At 39.9% G+C, this 22,946-nt stretch overlaps 1 protein-coding gene across 3 annotated transcripts in view; it reads right to left on the bottom strand.

Moving 5' to 3' along the window:
* Window positions 1-22,946, bottom strand: part of TOM1L1 (target of myb1 like 1 membrane trafficking protein) — a 54,824-nt gene that overhangs the window by 12,266 nt on the left and 19,612 nt on the right. For all 3 annotated transcript variants that reach the window (XM_008710872.2, XM_008710871.2, XM_008710870.2), the window contains 4 exons: window positions 13,726-13,859; window positions 8,659-8,719; window positions 8,139-8,256; window positions 7,156-7,252 (listed from right to left, as the gene is read on the bottom strand). In XM_008710872.2, the coding sequence (XP_008709094.2) occupies window positions 7,156-7,252; window positions 8,139-8,256; window positions 8,659-8,719; window positions 13,726-13,859 (410 nt within the window). The remainder of the gene's footprint in view (window positions 1-7,155; window positions 7,253-8,138; window positions 8,257-8,658; window positions 8,720-13,725; window positions 13,860-22,946) is intronic.

The following is a 22,946-nucleotide window of genomic DNA, read 5'->3' as shown; positions in this document are numbered from 1 at the left end:
GAGAGAGAGACAGCCAGCGAGAGAGGGAACACAAGCAGGGGGAGTGGGAGAGGAAGAAGCAGGTTCCCAGCAGGGAGCCTGATGTGGGGCTCGATCCCAGGGTCCTGGGATCATGCCCTGAGCCGAAGGCAGACGCTTAACAACTGAGCCACCCAGGCGCCCCGCAAATATCATTCTCAATGGGGAAAAACTGAGAGCTTTCCCCCTAAGGTCAGGAACATGGCAGGGATGTCGACTATCACCACTGGTGTTCAACATGGTACTGGAAGTCCTAACCTCAGCAATCAGACCACAAAAGGAAATAAAAGGCATCCAAATCGGTAAAGAAGTAGTCAAACACTCACTCTTTGCAGATGACATGATATTGTATTTGGAAAACCCAAAAGATTTCTCTCCAAAATTGCTAGAACTCATGTAGGAATTGAGCAAAGTGGCAGGATATAAAATCAATGCACAGAAATCAGTCACATTCTGTGCACTAACAATAAGTCAAAGGAAAGAGAAATTAAGGAGTCGATCCCATTTACAATTGCACCAAAAATTATAAAATGCCTAGGAATAAATCTAACCAAAGAGGCAAAGGATCTGTACTCGGAAAACTATAGAACACTCATGAAAGAAACTGAGAAAGACAGCAAAAATGGGAAAACATTCCATGCTCATGCATGGGAAGAACAAATATTGTTAAAATGTCTATGCTACCTAGAGTAATCTATACATTCAATGCAATCCTTATCAAAATACCATCAACCTTTTTCACAGAGCTGGAACAAATAATCCTAAAATTTGTATGGACCAGAAAAGACCCCGAATAGCCAAAGGAATGTTGAAAAAGACTACCAAAGCTGGTGATATCACAATTCTGGACTTCAAGGTCTTTTACAAAGCTGTAATCACCCAGACAGTATGGCACTGGCACAAAAACAGACACACAAATCAATGGAACATAATAGAGAACCCAGAAATGGACCCTTAACTCTATGGTCAACTAATCTTCAACAAAGCAGGAAAGAATATCCAATGAAAAGAAGACAGTCTCTTCAACAAATGGTGCTGGGAAAACTGGACATCCACATGCAGAAGAATTACACCATACACAAAAATAGACTCGAAATGGATGAAAGACCTAAACGTGAGACAGGAATCCATCAATATCCTAGAGGAGAACCCAGGCAGCAACCTCTTCAACCTTGGCAGCAGAAACTTCTGTCTAGACATTTCTCCAAAGGCAAGGGAAACAAAGGCAAAACTAAACTATTGGGACTTCAAGATAAAATGCTTTTGCACAGCAAAGGAACCAGTCAACAAAACCAAAAGACAATGGACAGAATGGAAGAAGATATTTGCAAATGTCTTATCAGATAAAGGGCTAGTATCCAAAATCTATAAAGAACTTATCAAACTCAATACCCAAAGAGCAAACAGTCCAATCAAGAAATGGGTAGAAGACATGAACAAACATTTCTGCAAAGAAAACATTCAAATGGCCAACAGACACATGAAAAAATGATCAACATCACTTGGCATCAGGGAAATACAAATCAAAACCACAATGAGATACCACCTCACACCAGTCAGAATGACTAAAATTAACAAGTCAGGAAATGACAGATGTCAGTGAGGATGAGGAGAAAGGGGAACCCTCCTATACTGTTGGTGGGAATGCAAGCTGATGCAGCCACTCTGGAAAACAGTATGGAGGTTCCTCAAAAAGTTGAAAATAGAGCTACCCTATGATCCAGCAATTGCAGTACTGAGTATTTACCCCAAAGATACAAATGCGGTGATCTGAAGGGACATCTGCACCCCAATGTTCATAGCAGCAATGTCTCCAATAGTCAAATTATGGAAAGAGCTCAGATGTCCATTGACAGATGTATGGATGAAGAAGTTCTGTTATGTATATACAATGGAATACTACTCAGCCATCAAAAAAAGAGAAATCTTCCATTTGCAATGACATGGATGGAACTAGAGGGTATTATCCTAAGCAAAATAAGTCAATCAGAGAAACATAATTTTCATATGATCTCACTCATACTTGGAATTTAAGAAACAAAACAGGATCATAGGGGAAGGGAGGGAAAAATAAAACAAGATGAAGTCAGAGAGGGAGCCAAACCACAAGAGACATAGAAATGAAACTGAAGGTTGCTGGAGAAGAGGGGGCTGCAGGGTAGGGTAACTGGGTGGGTGATGGACATTAAGAAGGGCATGTGATATAATGAGCACCAGGTATTAATAAGACTGATGAATCACTGAACTCTACCTCTGAAACTAATAATATATTATATGTTAACTAACTGAATTTAAATTAAAAAGATTTATTTATCTAAAAAAAAAGAAACAGGCAGCAAATTGAACCTAAATCAATAGAAATTATCCCATCTTAAAAAAACAAAACAGAGAGTGAAAAAAGTAATGAACAGAGAACTCTAGGGATTTACCAGACAATGATACCAGATCTAACGTTTGTGTCGTCAAGCATCCCAGAGGGACAGTAGAACGTGTAATGTTGAAGAAGTATTTTAACCATAAGGCTGAAAACTTCACAAATTTGATGAACGACATAAACCCACAGATTCAAGAAATGCAGTGTAGTAGATTGAATGGTGCCCCCACCTGCAAAAGGTATGTCCTTGTCCTAATTCCTGGAACCTGTGAATGTGACTTTATTTGGAAATGCGTCTTTTCTGATGTAATTAAGTTAAGGATCTTGAGACAATGATATCATCCTATATTACTCGAATGAGCCTTAAATCCAATGACAAAGTGATCTTAAAGAGAAAAGCAGAGGGAGATTTGAAACACACAGAGAAGGCAACATGAAGGTAGAGGCAGAAAGTAGAGTGATGTGGGCCAAGCCAAGGAAGCCAAAAAAATGCCAACAGTCATCAGAAGCTGGAAGAGGTGAAGAATGGCTTGTCCTGTAAGAGCCCTGCAGGGAGTGTGGCCCTGCTGATTTCAGGTTTCCAGCCTCCAGAACTATGAGAAAATTAATTCCTGTGGTTTTCAACCACCCAGTTTGTGGTGATTTTTGTGATGGCAACCATAGGAAATGAATACTGTCAGCAAATCCCAAACAGAATTAACCAAAAGAAATCCATGTCCAGACATATAATCAAACTTCAGAATCAGGGAAAAAATTCTTAAAGCATAACATAAAGAAAACAACACATTATCTATAGGAGAACAATGATGTGAATGCATATAGATTTCTCATTAGAAACCATTTAGGCCAGAAGAGGGTGGAGGAATGTTTAAAAACTGAAAGAAAAAAACCCATCAACCCAGAATTCTATATCCATTGCAAACATCCCTCGGGAACAAAGATGAAATAAAGACATTCTCACATGTGAGAAAAATCACCACAAACTGGGTGGTTGAAAACCACAGGAATTAATTTGGCTGTATGTAGACTAAAATATTATGCATTGCAATCCTTAAAGCAACCAGGCCCCTCCTTCCTCATAATATAAACCCCACAAAGTTACAACTAAACTCGTAGTAGATAAGACGGAATACTGAAAACATTCAAACAATCCAAAAGACTGTAGTAAGGAGGAAACAGAAAAAAAACAACAAAGAAAACAAATAAGCTATATAATGTTAAACCTAAATCCAAACATAATTACATTAAATGTAAATGGTCGAAAAAACACCAATTAAAGAAAGAAATTATAAGAATACATAAAAATGCATGACCCAACTATATGCTATCTACAAGAAATGCACTTCAAATATTTTTATATAGTTAAAAGATGAAAAGCAATATACCATGCAAACACTAATCAAAAGAAATCTAGAGTAGCTATATTAATATCAAAGTAGACAGCAGGGCAAAGAAAATCACAAGGGATGAAAAGGGACTACACTTAATGCTTTAAGGATCAATTCACCAAGAAGACACAACAATACTGCACATGCACTTAATAACAGAGCTTCAGAATCCATGAAGCAAACGCCACTTTTACACAGCCTTTTCTAGAGATAGGACACACTGTATGAGTCTATTTAGATGCCATTCTTCAAAACACAAACTACAGTGACAGAAAACAGACTGGTGGTTGCTGGGGGGTGAGTGTGGGACAGTGTGACTATAAAGGAACACCACGAAGGAATCTGGGGGGTGATGAACTATCCTGTACCCTGTGGTGGTGGTTACGGGAGTCTGTACGTATGTTAAAATTCATAGGACTGCACACCAAAGAAAAACAATTTTAAGTAGATGAAATTTCACCTTATGGAAATTTTTAAAATAAAATTAATTAAAGCACAGAAAGAAAAAAGAGAAAGCAGGCACTGAAATCAGACCCACTTGAATTTGAAACCTGTTTCTGCAGTAGCTGGGCAATACCTTTGGGCAGGTTAATCTTCTGCAGCCTTGGTTTCTTCACTTGTGAAGAAATGAGAACGATGGTATATTTACCTCCCGGTCCTACTGGGAGCACTAGTAAGTAATCAGTAAACCTTTCTTATTCTTGTTAGCTTGTTGCCTGATAGTAAATGGACCATAAATATGACCTATTACACTTTATCCCATAATCATTGTTTTTCAAGATTCCTTTCTGTTAGAGTGATGGAATTACACCCACTTGTTCCGTGATGGTGAACAGAGGGGTGGAAAACTCTGAAGGCTCTAAGATATTTTTGATGGCTGATTTTGTCTTTCATATGTGAAAGGCAAAATTTCATATCTCCGGCACACTATTTAACCCAGAATACATACCTTAGGTAACTTCAGTGCTTCAATTCCTGACACTAAAAAACTGGTCTAACTATAGTCACTCAGGTATAAGCTCTTTCAAAAATTTGAAACAAACTAGAAAACAAAATACTGATATTACATATTATCTTTTATTCCAGTGAATTCCAAGAACTATAATTATTTTGGCATCTGAATGTTAGGTGGACAACCATTATAGGGTTTCTAATGTACGATCAGCAAAGTACTGCTTTATGATTCTCCTGGGATGCTTTTTAAAACTGAGGAGCCCTACTACTGAGTCAGAATTTCTGGGGGCCAGCAATTTTACTTTTTAGTAATCCCCCAAGTAATTTTCATGCACACTCAAGTATGAGATCACCGATATTACAGATTAAAATAAGCAGCTATTAGCTAGGGTTTGATCTTTTTAATAAGCTTTATAAGAGACATTTTTGTAATTGGATTTCATTTATATAATCACTCCTCCTCATTACACAACACGATTTGCAGGATAAAGGAAAACAGAATCAGTTACTTTAGATCACATTATTTACTAAGCAACTTCCTGGAAATCTGCCTACAGATTGCAACATTACGTGCATCACAGTTAGTCAAGACCAGAGGTACTGACCCAACTGGTCATTCATGACACAGCCTCAGACACTATTCTTTCCCAGCACATGAAGCTTTCCTCAGTCCTCTTCTTGCCTTTTGTTTCTCTTTCTTCCCAGTTTGATTCTCCTTTCTCATTTCCCTCTCCCTGCCCCCTGCCCCCCTGCCGATTTCTTTTTTAATGTAGAAAAGTAATTCAGTGATTGGGTACACTCAGTAAAAACAGTGGGCAACTCTAAAAATATGTCTAAATCCACTAATGTAAAAACATATGTATTTTTATCAAGATATGCCAAGCTATGTTGAATGAAAAACAAAAGCAAGGGTCAGAAGAATATGTATGGTATGCTGCATTTAATAAAGGAGAAAAAAAATCATATTCATTATTTACCCAAAGACACTTTGAAAGACAAATAAGAAAGTGGCTACCAGGGTAAGAGCAGGATATGACATAGGAGAGGGGGAATGGGAAGCATGGGGGTGGGGTGAGATCAAGTACTAAGTACTGTCCTTGTAGATCTTTTTATATCATTTTGATACCTGAATCATGGAAATGCGTTGTCTATTACTTAAAATATATACATTTAAAAGGAAAAAAAACCAGCCTCTGACATACAGAAAATCCAGCTTCTGTTTATTTTTTGCTGTATCTACTCTATCCTGCTTCTCTTTGACCTTAAGTGAATCGTGCCTTTTTTAGTTTCTTCTGCATTCTTCTTGTGTTTCTTTATGCAAAGAGGAAAATGTTTATATTATTTCCTACTTTCTTAAGCAAATGTAAGATAGTATACACACATTACTTTGCACACTCTTTCATTTCATAATATATTAGTGATTGGCCCTCACAGAGTCTACACTTGTCCCCTAGCTGTATAGTAATACATTGTGTCAATATTTAGGCCACAACTGAGGCATACTTGAATCATTTCCAGTTATTAGCTGTGCCCAAATGTTGTCAAGAATAATTTTGTAAACACCTCATTTTGCATAAGCGAGTATGAATTCCTAGGAATGAGATGGTGGGCTCAAAGGTAAATGCACTTGTAATTGTAATAGATACTCCCACTTGCGCCTTGTAAGAACTGCATAATTTTGTGATACTGTCTTTCCATACCCAATAAGGCATGTTAAGAAACATTCAGACTCTCACCAATCTGCGAGGTTAAAACTAAAGTCATTGTAGTTTAATTTATATTTCTGTAAATATAAATAAGATTGAGCATCACTGTATCTGTTTACGGGCCATTTGGATCCATTTTTTGGTGAACTATCAGTTTGTCTGATCTGCTTCTTCATACCTGTATGAACTTGGGCCATTTCTATTCCCTACATCTCAGCCTTTTCTCCTGTAAAATGGGCATGATGACAACAGCATAGGTCCGAGAGTTTTTGCAAAGATTAAACGGAATAAACAAACACAGCTTAGCAAAGTGCCTGGCAATGGCAAGTGATCCATAACGGGTGTGGCCATTATTTGTTTGAACTCCCTTGTCATTCAATTCCCCTTGTTCTTCCCCCACCTCCTGTTACCACTGAAAAATAACATAAATAACTTTTGGAAGGCTTACCACTAAAGCGCTGTATTAGGAAGTACATACAGCATCTCACAGAATATTTGCAAGAATCCTAGGAGGTACTCTCAGAAGAAAAATGAGGTTCACACTGGTGAAGTTTCTCATCCAAGGTCACACAGCTGGTAGAAAGCAGAGCTGAGATTCTAACTCAGGACCGTCTATTTCCTAAGCCTCTACTTTTTCTCTTACGTCACGCTGTCTTAAATATGAGAAATCAGAAGGAGATGGTATTACCTCTGGGGTATTACTGGACATACTTACAGGGGTGTTTCTGTATTTTCCAAGGCTAGCAAATCCACCTGTGGACGAAGACTGGGGTTCAAGTTGTTTGTTACAACAGGACTTGGAGAGCTGAAATCTAGAACACAAAATGGACTGGTTTGGCTTTAAAACATTTTGTCATTCAGTTGTTCTGTTCGATTTTCCACAATAAAAACAAAAACAAAACAGATATTTCTGCTGCCATAAAATGATTTCCTCAAACAAATTAAAGGACATTATTAATGGTAACTGGAAAGAGAAATGTGGCCACAAGAAGAGGATGTTGTGAAGGTAACAAATGTTATTATATCAGATTTTCTGAAATCCCAAACTGATCTAGAATGGAAGGGATTTTGTGTGTCTTATTCTTTCAAGCACAGAAGTAAAAAGCTAGGGCATATATGGAGCTCTACCCTCTCCTCCCCAAGCTCTCAACTTCCTATAATCCTAAGTAAGACACCCCAAAGGAGGATAATCTCAAAGCTGGGTGGCTATCAGGTGGCAGACAGGGGATTTCAACTTGGACTTCTACCTCAAAAACCTGTGTTTTTTCCTCCACATTTCACCACCATGTAGATCAGTCCTCCTAATTCCTGACTTTCTCTACCTGCATCAAATATTTCCTTACCTAAATGCTGTAGCATAGCAGAGAAACCCAAAAGTCATAGTGTGTGGTTCAGAGTGGTTTTAAGTTTGGCCATGATGCTGAACCACATTTATAAAAGCAGGCCAGGTGAATTCGATGAGATTCTAAGCCAGGGGGATGAGTTTCAGGGATCCAACCCGCCCCCCCCCCCCCATATATCCCATTGCTGGGTTTGAGCCAACCACTCGCCAAAGAATAATTACATCTCCTGATACAGTTCTCTGATATTCAAACTGACTTCAGTCCTCCCCACGTTGCATTTTTAATCATGAAACCAAGCAGAACTGTTTCACATCAAGCTCTTCTGCTGGTCTGAAAGGCCCATGTGCTTATTTACTTAAGTCTGAAAGCTGAGCATTCACGGTGTTGAGTTCTCCCAGAGTGGCCCTAGGCATTGGAGGACTGAGCCTAAGGTCCAAGAGATCACAGGAGGGGGCAGAAGGTTCACTGGTAGTCTGAAAACAAAGCAAACAAAAACACAATTCAGAAAAACATGTGTCAGGTAATTTATCATGGTTTTCTTCCCTGGGGACTTTTTTTTTTTTTTTTTTTTGAGAAAGGAAAATCCTATTTGGATGCATCTCGAAGGAGAATTCTCTATTCAACAGGCAACACTCGTAGTAATCGCATCTCACCATCTACATGAGTTGCTGCTTAATCAGACAATCTTCTTATGACTTCTTATTAGTAACTTAATAATACTGAGTTGTTAAGGCAAATACTCTACACCACCAAAACCATTCCAGATTGTTAATGATGCTTCTTCTGTTTTAAGACTTGTTCTACGTAAGCCTTATTCCCTCCTGTACAATGTGTAAAATGTTCAATTGTTTTTTGTAACATTTCCGTTCACTTACACTGGCATCTTCCCTCTGGTTCCTATTTTGCTCCAAAATCCTTTGTTGGTTCCGAGTGAATCTGTTTGAGAGTTAGCAAAATATAAGTATTTAACAGAAAATAGATATGAAAATGCTATAATCCTTAACAAATTATTAACATGCAAATATTCAGGAACAAAGATAATCAGGCTCATCCCCATCGACTCCCAATAAAGTACTTTCATAACTTAAAAAAAAAAAATCTTTCCAGTTTATAGGGGTAGTAATGCCTTTACAGAAAACTGTGAGAAAATGAATACGTATTAAAAACTAGTAATAGGGTTGCCTGGGGGGCTCAGTTGGTTGAGTGTCTGACTATTGATTTCGGCTTGGGTCGTGAGATCAAGCCCCATATCAGGCTTGTATTGGGCATGGAGTCCATTTGAGGTTCTCCCTCTCTCCCCTCTGCCCAGCCGCCCCCGCTCATGCACTCACTCTCTCTCTCTCAAATAAATGAAATCTTAAAAAAAAAACCAAAAAACTAGTAGTAGTTCCATCACCTAGAAATGGTCCCTATTAACATCATGATGTATTTCCTTCTGGTATCTTTTTCTGTAAATTAATCTATTTTTTATAATAATTTTTTGTTGTTAGTCACCATACAGTAATCTATTTTTAAACTTATTTGCCATGATTTCACATAGTTCTGTATCCTAATTCAGTTATGTTGGGAGCATTTTTCCAGTTATTCAGAAATGCAATTTTTAGTGGCTGCATATTTTACCTTATGAACGTAGCACACATTTAACTACTCTTTTTTTTTTTTATAAAACAGATTTAATCTATCCATTTGAGAGAGAGCACATGAGTGGGGGGAGAGGGAGACGGAGAGACAGACTCCCCACTGAGCATGGAGCCCAACATAGGGCTCGATCCCAAGATCCCAAGATCATGACAGCCAAAGTCAGATGCTAAACCAACTGAGCCACCCAGGCGCCCCTACATTTAACTACTCTTAATCTCAAATATTTGTTTCCAATCCTGCCATTATAAATAATGTTCCATAAAAATTCAAACACATTTAACATATTTTCACTGTTTATCTTCATTTTTATGACACCTGATATCCACTAAAAATATCGACGTTTTACAACTTAAATTTTACATTGCTCGTACATTGGGAATAAAAGAGGAGCAGATAAATAAATAATAGGTTTGAAAGACTAGTGAAGCTGAAGGCAGTAGTCCAGGGATCGAGTGTCAGCTTTATTATCACATAGCTATAGGATCGTGGGCATAACTTCTGATCCTCAGTTCTCTATCTTTTTGCTAAAAGAGAACAGCAGCATTTGAAGCATTTCCTCAGAAAGTTATTCTCAGGGGCGACCCCTAGAAAGATAATACAGGTGGATTAATGTGGAAATGCTTTGCAAACTAAGAGTTGCTTTAGAAACATATTAAATTAGAGCATGCACTTAGGTTTAAGGATTTTTCCCTTTCTAAAACACATGTTTTTTCTTCCCCCTCCTTACGGCATTGGCTTCTTGTACACTAGTTATGTGCTGGGTATGAAGAACCCTCTCAGATCAAGCCTCGAGTAACAAACTTCTGTTTTCTTATTTGCACAACTCTTCCCTAGATGTAATGAGCAGAGACTTTGGGGGATGTTGGAATAGGGCAAATGTATTTTGCATGTGGAGGGATGTGAATCTTTGGGGGAAGAGAGGGCAGACTGTGATGAACAGAATGGGGCTCCCTCCTTCCAGATAGCTATATCCTAGTCATTGGAACAGTGAATATGTTAGGTTGGATGGCAAATGGAAAGTTGCCTTAATAGGGAGACTTTAATAGGGAGATTAGCCTGGAATATACAGATAAGCACTGTAACCACAAAGGCGCTTAAACGTGAAGAGGCAGGCAGAAGAGGAAGCAAGAATGATACAATATAAAAAAACTCAACCAGACGGTGTTGGCTTTGAAGATGGTGGAAAGGGATCACGAGCCAAGGAGAGTGGGCAGGCTCGAGAAGCTGCAAAAGTGAAGCAAACGGACTCTCCTCTAGAGCCTCCAAAAAGGAATGGACCCCCTACTGACACCTTGATGTTAGCCTGGGGAGACCCATTTTGGACTCTTAGAGAACTGCAGGATAGTAAGTTTATGCGGTTTTGAACCACTAAAGTTGTGACAATTTGTAAGAGCAGCTATAGGAAACAAGTACACCAAGACTACTATCTTTTCTAGAAGCAAAACATTTCTCTCTGAATCTTAAGACTTAAGTGTTTCTGTCCCACAACTGACTGCAGGTGCCTTTGGCACACATGGTTCAGAGCCGAATCAGAGTGAGCCATTCGCAGAAGTAACCCAATCTCTTGATAGCTGGACCCAATTAAAAGACATTCCCCTTCAGAAGAAGCTTTTAGTCCGTGGTCTTAATGGTTTGTAACAGAATTCCCCAAAATGAAAACCAGGAGGCAGCACTCTGACAGCCATGCGGTTTTCCTGAGCTGTTTTTCCACTTACTAAGCTTTATGCCACAGAAAACAAAAGGCAAAAATTAGATTCTGTTCGGTGCTCAGACAACACTGGTCGCTGGGCTCACATGCTCAGTCAACGCTCGGTCATCGCTTCACACGAAGGGCTGGGGTCTCCGATAGGCAGTATGTAAGAGACAGTGAAGGAAAAAACTCATTTCATAGTATTGGTTTTACTTCACTGATTCTCTTGGTTCATTCACGGATCAACAGAAGAAAAAAAACAACAAAAACTAGTCAATAAGTTAAAAGGCCCAGTAGGATGTTAATGGGGAGGAGGAAGAAATTAATATTTAATATGTGTCAACATGGTAGCACCCCCCAAGGTGCCGTCATATATACTAACTCATTTAGTTCTCAAAACAACAACGAAACCCTGTAAATAGGTAATATTATCCTCTTTAATAGACAGGAACAAACTTAAGTCTTAAAAAAAGTAAGCGATTTTCCCAGAAATCATCAAGATTTGATTCATAAAACTTTTTTTCTTTAATCCAGCGCTGTTCCCCTATTTCCCTTATGAACCACTAAGTAGGGTCCACACAAGGGAAAACTGTCTCACCCAAAATGCAGACATCATTGCTACTGAGGAATGAGGATCTAGAAAAAGTGTGGGGAGCTCAGACACTCTAGCATTACAATGAGGAGAAGTCCTAGGGATAGCTCTGGGAAGAGACCACGAGACTTGCCTGGAACAATGGGTTTGTTTTTTCTTTTTTTCTTTTCTCTTTCTTCAGGTTCCTAATAATAGATCTTTGGGTATATTTACGTACAACTGTTTTATACAATATTTTAAAAGCACTGAAGTAAGTTGTTTTATATAGGTGACATTGTTAACTCAGATATCTTTGTATTAACTTATTAGGAAGTTTTCAAACCTATAGGAAAGTAAAGAGAACAGTATAACGAACACCCCTGTATTCCTCAGCGAAGTTTAATAACTGTGTATCTTTTTGCCATATTTGCTTTATATATATTTTTGCTGAAATATTTAAAATTATAGACTTTATGACATTTCATCCCTAGATATTTTAGAAGGCATTCTCCAAAACTAAAGACATTTTCCAACTTAACCACCGACTTAACCATTATATTTTCCCCTGTAAGTCCTTAATATTAATTAATATTCCACTCATATTCAAATTTCTCCCCTTAGCAACTAAATGTTTTTTAATGTTAGTGTGTTCAAAGTAGGATCCCGGTAAAGCCCACACATTACATTTGATTGCTGTTCCTTTTATTTATTTTTTTAATTTTAATTTTAATTTTTTTATCTTTTGACCCCCTTCCTCCCATTACACCTGCCTCCCACCCCCCTGCACCTCTGGCAACCACACCAAGTCCCTCTGCACCTATGAACTTGGTTTTGCGTTGTTTTTGCTTTTCTTGTTGTTGGTTTTTTTGTTAGATTCCACACGAAGCTACGTTTTTGTACATTAAGACAGAAGAAAAAGTCGCCTGTCAGTCTAGGCATGCCCCAGCTCCCGGGGGCTGGATCCCGGCTGCTCACTCTCTCTCCAGCCTGTGTGCTTTTCTGTAGCTTCACAGACCCTCCGAGCTCCTGCTCTGCTCCTTGTTCCGTCCATGCTCACTCATTCTGCAGTGCTCACCATAGGGGCACCTCCTCATCGACACTCCCCTTCCCCCTCCCCACCTGGATTAGGCCCGGCTGATATTCTGACCAAGCAGACCTCCTGCACTTTGTTTCACTGCACTTATTTCAATTTCCAAGTGTGTCTATTGTACTTAAGGTGTTTTTCTGACTTAGAGCCTTGCCTATCCCAATAGTTGATAAGACTCTTACTCTGATGAATAAATGAGTTAGAAACAACTAACATGCCAAATAATGAACTGGGAAAGACACGGACTATTACAGAGCTCTTAAACATAACAGCTTATCGAAAGGATTTCAAAGCGTAGGCTACGGAAATACTTGTTATACGGTGAATAAAATCAAGAGAAACAGAAGTGTATGTTCTTTACATGATCACAACTATAAAAAATGTAGGAAAAAGACTAAAAATGTTAGTGACAAAATGATGAGTATTTAAAATTTTTGCCTTCATACTTTTCTGAATGGAAACTTAAAATAAAAATCTATGTTCATATACAAATTGTCCAAACTACTGCTCTGGTTTGGTATAGACTATTTTCTTCATATAAAATATCCTCCCCTCTTCCCTGCACTGTTTTATGTTCCCGTCCATCTCAAACTTAGGATAAACCTCACTTTTACTAAGATGCTTTGTTTATACTATTCACCCCGCTTGAGTCTACAATGTGCTCAGTGCAGACATTATCAAGGTGAATGAAATCCAGGCCCTGCTATGGTCAGTTATTTACAATGCCCGAGAGTGCTCCCAGCAGTGCACAGATGTGCTCTTGCTCTTGCAATCCAGATCACAAGCTCCCAGAAGGCCAGGACCACGTTCCCTCTCTTGGAAGGAAGGCTGCCTTGTCCTGAAGCTGTTCCCGATCTTAACTGTTTACCCAGTAGGTAGTCTTACAAGAATGCTGAGCCACTGCTGTAGAAACAACACGTGGAGGAGGGTGGGGAGGATGCACATCAGCTCACCTCTCACATCCAAGGAGGGCGTTATTCAAATCCTCGTTCACCTGAATTAGCTCAATGGTTACATCTTCATTCTCCACCACAATGAGCAGGTCCATGATCCTCTCCTGCATCTCCCGTCCTGTCTTATAAAGTTTCTGTCAAAGAAAGGAGAGAAATTTCTTCTTCTGTGCTAGGGAAGTTCTATAAAGAAACGGATGCACCAGTGAGCATATGCCCGTTGATCACTTCCTCCGGGAGTCACCTATGGGAGATTACCCAAGTATTTAATTACGTACAATTTGTTCTTCTTATCAGAAGGCAATGAGTTACACGTGATTATATTTTCCTCTAAAAACCAAATGAGGTGTCATAAGAACACTATGGTGCACTGCACAGAATGCCAGACTAGAAATTAGAACTGGTGTATGGGAATTCTAGAGGTGCCGCTTACTAGCTGCAGAATACAGAAATCACTGGTTTCCTAAATCTCAGTTTCCTCATTTGATAAATGAAAGTTATACTAGTTGCCACATCTACCTCAAGGGGTGACATAAAAAGCAAATGAGATGTGTATAACGAGGAACTCTAGGACTGTAAAGCACTACATAAAACACAAAATGCGTACTGCCGCTATTAGAGATAGAAGAACGTAGCAGTTAAAATACATTTACAGTGCCGTAATTTTCCTATTACATTTTACTTAAATAAATAAAGTTTACAATTACAACAACACATTCCAACGGAAACCAAACCAAAATTTAAAAAAAAAAAAATAGGGATACTATGCTTGTTAGGACTACCTGGGGTCACTGCTTTAAGCCAGGACTGCACTCCCCAAACTAGCTTTTCCTCATAAGCATCAGGGGCACCTACAGCCAACGTACTGATTTGGAATCTCCAGGGCTGAGGGTCTGGGAATCTACATTTTTTTGTTTTTTTGGTAAGCATCCTGGAGTGTTCCTTATATACACGGACAATTTGAAAACTGCTGTCTTACAACTTATATCCTTACAGGCAAGCCTGAGGAGCGTAAAACTAATATTCACATCTCTTCAAACCCACCTCAGCTAGAATTTGTAAGCGTAACGGTCCATTAAGGTCAGGCAAGAACACCTTCAAAATGAGAGCGACAGAACTTGCTAAATCATCAGACTCTTCCATTATCTGACTTGTTTCCCTTCAAGAAAGACAGACCCACTGAAAAACTTATAGTCGGCAAAACCATTTAGGATCTCAAACCATCTATTACAAGAGTCCTGACAGGAAATCTCTAAATAAATCAATCAAAGCATTAATAACTGGCATTTGGACTCAGAGGTAAAAGCCACTGCCCTCTACAGAATCCTAACAAAAATATTTAGGAGAAAAAAGGAAATGAAAAGGAAAAAGCAATACAGACTGATAAAGGATAGACTCTGGGTTTTGTAACCGCTATCTGCAGCCAGAAAAACTGTCCTATTTGCTAATGACTGGCCACTATCATCAGGGGTTGGCAAACTTTTTTCTTAAAGGCCCAGATAGTATTTAATATCTTCTGCTTTGTGGACTGTGTGTTCTCTGTCAGAGAACAGAACTACCCAACTCTGCCATTAAAACATAGAAGCACCGTGGATAATATGCAAATAAATGGGTGTGGCCATATCCTAATAAAACAAAGACAGGTGGTAGGCTAAATTTGGCTTTCGTATGGCCCCCTGGAATAGTGCAAAGAGAGCAGACTCTAGACTCAGTAGACAAAAGGCCACTCCCATATGCATACCTGACATGGGATTTAGTGAAATTTTAGATTCAGTTTTGTTTTTTACACATCTATAAAACAAAGATAACAATTATCTTGCAGTGTTGTTGTAAAAATGGGAAATGCTAAAGTGGAAACCCCAGGGGTGTCTGGCATACAGTGGGTAGTCAATAAATGTATTAATGATTGCATAAGGAAGTATCACTGGAACGTTAACTAGATAGCTAATACAATCTTGTAATACACCTTTACTCAGGACCCAATATTATTCCAAGGAGAGAACAAAGAACAGCATTTCACATAACCCGCATGATGAACGAGATCTTTTGCGTTACTGAGTATAATGAAATTGTTCTTGCTCACTGGCAGCCTTGCTAGAGCAATGTCAAGATCAAGGAAATACAATGGCTGTGAGATGCTCGTGACAAAAATGTAGAAATTAATTTGAAATGAATCTGCAGCCAACATCAGTAGCTCCCGGTCACAAGAAGACCCTCTCTTTGCCCTCTCAAAAGACAGATGGAATGGAAACATGAAAGGAACATCACATTTCTCAGCAGGATTGCAGAGCAGAATTTGAAAAACCTCTTCAAAAGCCAGCCCACTCTGATCTTCTCAATTGATGTCTGTCTCAGAGGAGGGCCACACCACCTGGAAAGAGCCTAGATCAAGCACCATGAACCAAGAGGATGGGTCAGAAGTTCCCCCATGGCAGGCACCTGTGGATGTGGGGAGCCAGGGGGGGAGAGAGTCAAAACACAGAGTAACAGCTGCTGGTGCATATGTCCATCACAGAGCCCCTGGAACTGCCCCCCTTAAATACCATATCAAAGCAAAGGTAGGCTTCTCAGTTCAAGGGAATTTAACAATCAATTCAAAAAGTCTTTGGAGCAAAACAAAAAAGAGCTCATTAAGAGCTTCCTCTCCTGACATCCAGATGGCTCCTAGACCTCCACTGAGGACTCAGGAATTAAGGAAGGAGGTCCTTTTGCACTTTCAACTCCAACCGTAACCTGCCCCATTCAGCAGCACAGTGCAACTCAATAAAAAGAAAAATAGAAGTGCCTGAACATTTCCCTTGAAAAAGTGAAAATGGGAAGAAAAAGGCTTCTTGCAAGCCTTCTCTGGAAATACTATCTGCAAGGTGATACTCTTATTATCAGCCCATAACATATTTCCTCCCTCTCAGTCCTCCCTCCCCAGACTGCAGGAGCCCTAGAGAACATCTCTATCTGCAAAAAAATAAAAAAAAACCCTATCCCTCCCACCTTAAAACTAAACAGTTCTCAGGGTTACTTGCTTGTAGTCCTTTTTCCTTACACAGATGCTGAGTGAATAGCAAATTAAAAGTCAAGATCATACTCAAAAAGATCATTAACTCAGTAGAATCCTTTCTGTTTGTTTTTCCTAACCAAATATTGTCAACATTTTATTTCCCCAAAAGCCTTTGTCCTCAGTAACTCCTTAGCTCTTTTGTCCTAAAATCAACAATTCTTCAACAAAGAGCATCAGTCTATTCAACTCAACAGAAATTTAATGAACTTAGGACGCCTGGGTGGCTCAGACAGTTAAGCGTCTGCCTTCGGTTCAGGTCATGATCTCGGGGTCCTGGGATGGAGCCTCATGTTGGGCTCCCGGCTCAGTGGGGAGTCTGCTTCTCCCTCTTCCTCTCCCACTGCTTGTGTACTCTGTCTCTCTCTCTAACGAATAAATAAAATATTTTTAAAAAAAGGAAATTTAATGAACTCATTCAGTGTGCAAAGCATGTGCTATAAACACGCAGAGCTGTATGGATTTAGAAGTATTCGACTTGGTCATTGCCTTCAAGTTGCTTCCAACCTAGCTACAGACATAGGAAAAAACAGGTGAGACCCCTATACTAGAAAGTCAATTCTGGGCTCAAAATGCGAAGCAAGTTGGTATAATGGGTAGAACTCAGGTTCAGGAGAACAAGGTTCTCCCTCCAGCTCCATGACTTGCTACTGTAAAGGAAGGGAGATGGTTTCAGAGACACTGAAAGTCCCTTCCACAAGCTTCTGAATGGTAAAGGCAGTAAGTGTCCAGAGGAGGACTTTTTATTTTACTGTTTTTCCCCCCAACCAGTAACAACTTATCCTTATAGGATGAAATTTTAGATTGACCCGATTGTAAACTTTTCTACTAAGTTAGACTAAGGCTTTCAACAGTTATGCTCTTTTTTTTTTTTTTAAGATTTTATTTATTTATTTGACAGAGAAAGAGATGGCGAGAGACAGCACAAGCAGGGGGAGCTGCAGGCAGAGGGAGAGGGAGAACCAGGCTCCCCGCTGAGCAAGGAGCCCCACTTGGGCTTGATCCCAGGACTTTGGGATCATGACCTGAGCCGAAGGCAGACACTTACCCAACTGAGCCACACAGGCACCCCATTCCAGTTATACTCTGAAAATCAGAGCTTGCTTTCTTCTACAGAAGACTAAAATATTCCCTTCTCTCATTGCCCTACTGGGGTTGGGCAAAAACAAGCAAAGACTGAAATGACTGAGTTCAGTAAGCAGCACGCACTGGCAGGAAATGGGAGGAAGGAGAGTGAGATCTAGATATTTTTCCCTCAACTCCTTCCACCAAAAGCACCTCTGCTTTCTCTATTTTTCTTTCCTTTGGGTTCTGGCGAAACTTCCCTCTTGCCTATTCATACCTCGGGATATTAGTTAATAGCACAGCATAGTGACCGAGCTCCTGTGGTTTCCCTAAACCCTGCAATATCTTGCTGAATAAATAGTATCTTCATTAAACTCTCCTCAAATTATCTAAATTGAGCATGCCATCTGTTTCACTGACAAAACCTACAAAGGCATGAAAATACATACTTAGAACCATTAAAATAGTAGGATGCCAACACAGGGCTGAACAAACAGATCAAACAAACAAAACAGCCTTCAGAAAGATGGCCTTGTATTAGAATATAGAATACGATGAAGGAGTGTTTGAAGTTCACGGAGATGGTATGAATTGTTAGATGTTATTTGGACAACTAGCCATCTAATTGGAAAAAAAAAAGATGGTTTCACTCATTTATGGAACATAAGAAGTAGGAAGATCTGTAGGAGAAGAAAGGGAAGAAGAAAGGGGGGGGAAACAGAAGGGGGAATGGACCATGAGAGACTAAGGACTCTGGGAAACAAACTCAGGGCTTCAGAGGGGAGGAGGCTGGTGATGGGTATTAAGGAGGGCACGTATTGCATGGTGCACTGGGTGTTGTACGCAAGTAATGAATCATGGAACTTTACATCAAAAACTAGGGATGTACTGTATGGTGACTAACATAACATAATAAAAAATTATTATAAAAAAATGAAGATTCAGTCTCCCATAGCAAGGATAAAGATTTTTATTTTTTTGAAGATTTTATTTATTTGAGAGAGAGAGAGTGTGAACGAGAGGGAGAGAGAATGTGAAGCAGTCTCTGGGCTGAGCACAGAGCCCAATGCGGGGATCAATCCCACAACTCTGAGATCATAAAAGAGCTGAAATCAAGAGTCTGACACTTAAGCAACTGAGGCACCCAGGTGCCCCAAAGATTTTTATTTTATGTTTAATTTAATTTTTAATTTTTATTTTTGAGAGAGAAAGCGAGCGCAGAGGGAGAAGCAGACTCCCCACTGAGCAGGGAGCCTGATGCAAGACTCCATCCCAGGACCCTGGGATCATGACTGGGGCCGAAGGCACACGCTTAACCAACTGAGCCACCCAGGTGCCCAAGATTTTTATTTTAAACTACATAAAATCTAGGGGGAAGAAAACATTAACGTATGAAAGCTATTTTTATTGAGTGACTACATCATGCCAGGCACTGCTCTGGGAGCCAGACCCCGAGCATTAGAGATCAGCTTTGCAGAACTTCTATTCTAGTAGGCACAGGCAACTGAACGAATATTCAAGAAAAGCGTCCGAGCGCTAGGTGGAGGACAAAATGGCGATGGGGCAGGAGACAAAAGTTGAGGGTCTAACACCTGGGGAGTCAGGACAGGCTTCTCAGAGGAGGTAACATCCTAAGCTCAGAGTGAGGAGAAAAAGCTGGCCATGAGAAGGGGGGGGAGCATGACGGTCAAGCATGAAATACTCCCCAGCAAGAACAAACTCGGTGTGTCCACAGAGCAGAAGGGTGGTCAGTGTACATCGACCGCCGAAGAGAAGAGCTGCATGGCCCGCGGAAGGAGAGGTAGTAGGAGCTGGGCAAGGAGGGCTCTGCGGCTAGAATAAGGAGGTTGCGGTTTTGTTCCAAGTGTGATGGGAAGCCACTGGAGGGTTCCAAGCAAGGACAGCATGAGGCGCTCTACCTTTTAAAAAGTTATATAGAGATGCTCAATATCATTAGTCATTAGGAAATGCAAATCAAAATCGTAATGAGCTACTACCTCGCACCTGCTAGACAGCTATTTAAAAAAAAAACAAAAACGGAACATAACAAGTGTTAGCAAGGAAGCCGAGAAACTGGAACTCTTGTACATTGTCGGTGGGAATGTAAAATGGTGCAGCCACCATGGAAAGCAGTTTGATAGTTCCTTAAAAAGTTAAACCCAGAGTCAGAATTACTATATGACCCAGCAGCCTGGTCCTAGGTATATGGTCAAAAGAAATGAACACAGGAATACAAAACAAAACAAAATAACTGGTGGATGAATGTTCATAGCAGCTTCAATAGCCAAAAGGTAAACACAACTCAAATGTCCATCAACGAATAAATGCGTAAATAAGATGCAGCGTATTCACACAATGGAATATTATCCACTAAAGGAATGCAATTCTGACAGGTGCTACATGAGTGGAAAAAAGGTTAGTGATGTAGAAGTGAAGGAAACCAAACACAATAGCCACATAGTGCATCATTACATTTATATAAAATATCCAGAATAGGTAAATTCATAGAAATAGTAAGCAGGTAGGTAGAACTGGGCAAAGACAGGAAGGGGGAGAGACTGTTCCATGGGAATGGGGTTTCCTTTTTGGAACTAGTTCCGAAAGTTCTGGAACCCAAATGGCTCCACTGTGAATGTACTAGATGCCACTATATCACATACTTTCAGACGGTTCTTTTTATTTTTTTAAAAGATTTATTTGAGAGAGACAGAGAGAGTGTGCGCACATAAGCAGGGGGATGGGCAGAGGAGAAGCAGGCTCCTCGCTGAGCAGGGAGCCCAATGCTGCTTGATCCCAGGAGTGCCAGATCATGACCCGAGCTGAAAGCAGATGCTTAACTGACTGAGCCACCCAGGTGCCCTGGTTAATTCTTTACTATGTGAATTTTGTCTCAATTTTTAGAAAAAGCAAGCTGTATAGTTTCTGGTTTCCAGCACAATATTATACTCAAGATCCTGAAAACCTTCCTGATAACAAAATACCTAAAAAAAAATGCTGGATACACCATAATGCTATTTTACCATACATGCCTAAGCTTTCAAGAAAGAATGAGAAATCCTCAAAGGCTGAAAAACCATATAGGACCCAAAGATAAGAGAGGCAATAAAGGTACAATGTTTGAAAGGCAACCATCTGTCAAGATCCAATAACCTTGAGAGGATGGGGCCGGGTCCAGATAGGACAACGGATCAAAGACCCCCCCCATTTGCAGGTGGGACACCTAAATAGCTAAGCAATATGTAAAATAAGAAATATATACATTGGTCTCTGCCCCTGGTTCCTGACACAGAGCTCCTAAATCCCTAGGAACTCCCTGGGTGACAGGAGCATCTTAAGTTCTAATAACACAACTCTTGGTGGGCTCCTGGATGGGGGCTGGTCACCAGAGAGACCAAACCACAGTCAGAAGCTTGGAACTTCAGCCCCACCCTCCATCCTCTGCATGGAGAGAGCAGTGAAGGTTTGAGGTAATAATCAACATCCCTGTGATAAAGCGTCCATAAAAATCCCAAAACAAGGAGTTTAGAGGGTTCCCAGGGTGAACACATCCACATCCCAACTCCATGGGTACAAAAGCTCCCGCCGCACTTGGAACCCTTCTGGACCTTGTCCTCTGTATCTTTCACCTGAGTAGTCATCTGTATCCTTCGTAACACCCTCTATAATAAAGCAGCAAATACAAATGTTTCCCTGAGTTCTGTGAGGCATTCTAGCAAATGGTCCATCCCAAGGAGGGGGGGTTGTGGAAACCCCCAGTTTATAACTTACTGGTCAAAAGTATCAGATACTCAGATTTGCAACAAGCATCTGAAGTGGGGATGGTCTTCAAGACAGAGCCCTTCACCTGTGGGGTTTGTGCTAACTCTGGGTAGTTAGCGTCAGAATTGTTTAATGTGAGGGGGAAAAAAACCTCTCACACTTGGTGTCAGAAGTGTTGTGAGAAGAGAAATAGTTTTCTTTTACGAGCTAACTGACAGTACGAGAAAAAAATCCAATTCTTGCCGAAAGAACGTAAGAACAGCACTCCTCATGAGATCTCTAGGTGTTACTAACGAAAAACATGAAAAGAAAAAGTTACATATTCAATAGGCTCCAAAAAACAAGCCTATCAGATGCTAGAACCCATTCAACTCCAATGGGCCATGAGTGGTATTCGAATGTTGATTTACACCCCAAGTCTCCTTAGTATTCAAGCCAGCGCACAGCCCTGAACGCTGGCATCGAAACACATTAGCATTATCCTTGCAAAATGCAACCAAACATCTGCACCCAAAGACTCTGACACAAAAAACATTTCCGTGCTCTCCAGGATGGCACACGGTATAAAGCTGGATTCGCATATTTAAATGGGATGCTTCAGTGTGCATTTTTAATGAGGCATTGTTTGCCACAGATGGAGGAAGAGAGGAGAAAAGTCATAAATCATGTCACTTTAGAAGCTCTGAAAGGCCCGGGAAGACCATGTGCCACTACAAATATTGCTGTGGCCATCTCCAAAAAATACTCTCTGTCCCACAGTCTTACTTTGATATTTAATTTTTAAGTCTTAGTTAGCATGCTTGTTACACATCATTAGTCACAAAATTTATTATCTGTAAAAGCCTTCAGTTGTGGATTTTTTAAAAAAGGATTACTACATAGGAACTATATTTAATGATTAATTTTCCTTTTAATCTCCTAGCAGAATATATTAACATTACCTTTGTCAAGTATCCTCTTAGCTCTTCATTTTAGCCTCCAATGAAGCCCAATGATACTAAATGATTTGTCCAAGGCTAAGAACCCCAAGAATCCTTAACAAAATGATGTGAGGTTCCTATGTAAAATATTCTAAAAATAATAGACGTACAGCCCGTGATCCAAAATATTGATTTGTCTCTCAAGGTATATATTATGCTGGTGTTCTGTAGGACGTTCACACACTCAGTAAATGGGAATTCTCTGGTCAAAGAGGTTTGTAAACGTTGGGTTAAACAAAGACTCTTAGGCACCTTAACTATACGAAGAAGCTTTATGAACCTCCAGAAATAGAAGGTAGTTTTGCAAACTTATTTGACCACAGAGGTCATTTTCCACACATAGAACGTAGTATAAGATAAGTGGTAAA

Source organism: Ursus maritimus, unplaced genomic scaffold, assembly GCF_017311325.1.
Source record: "Ursus maritimus isolate PB19 unplaced genomic scaffold, ASM1731132v1 scaffold_24, whole genome shotgun sequence".
Lineage (NCBI taxonomy): Eukaryota > Metazoa > Chordata > Mammalia > Carnivora > Ursidae > Ursus > Ursus maritimus.
Note: the sequence above shows the minus strand (reverse complement) of the source record. Positions and strands in the feature narration are given on the sequence as shown.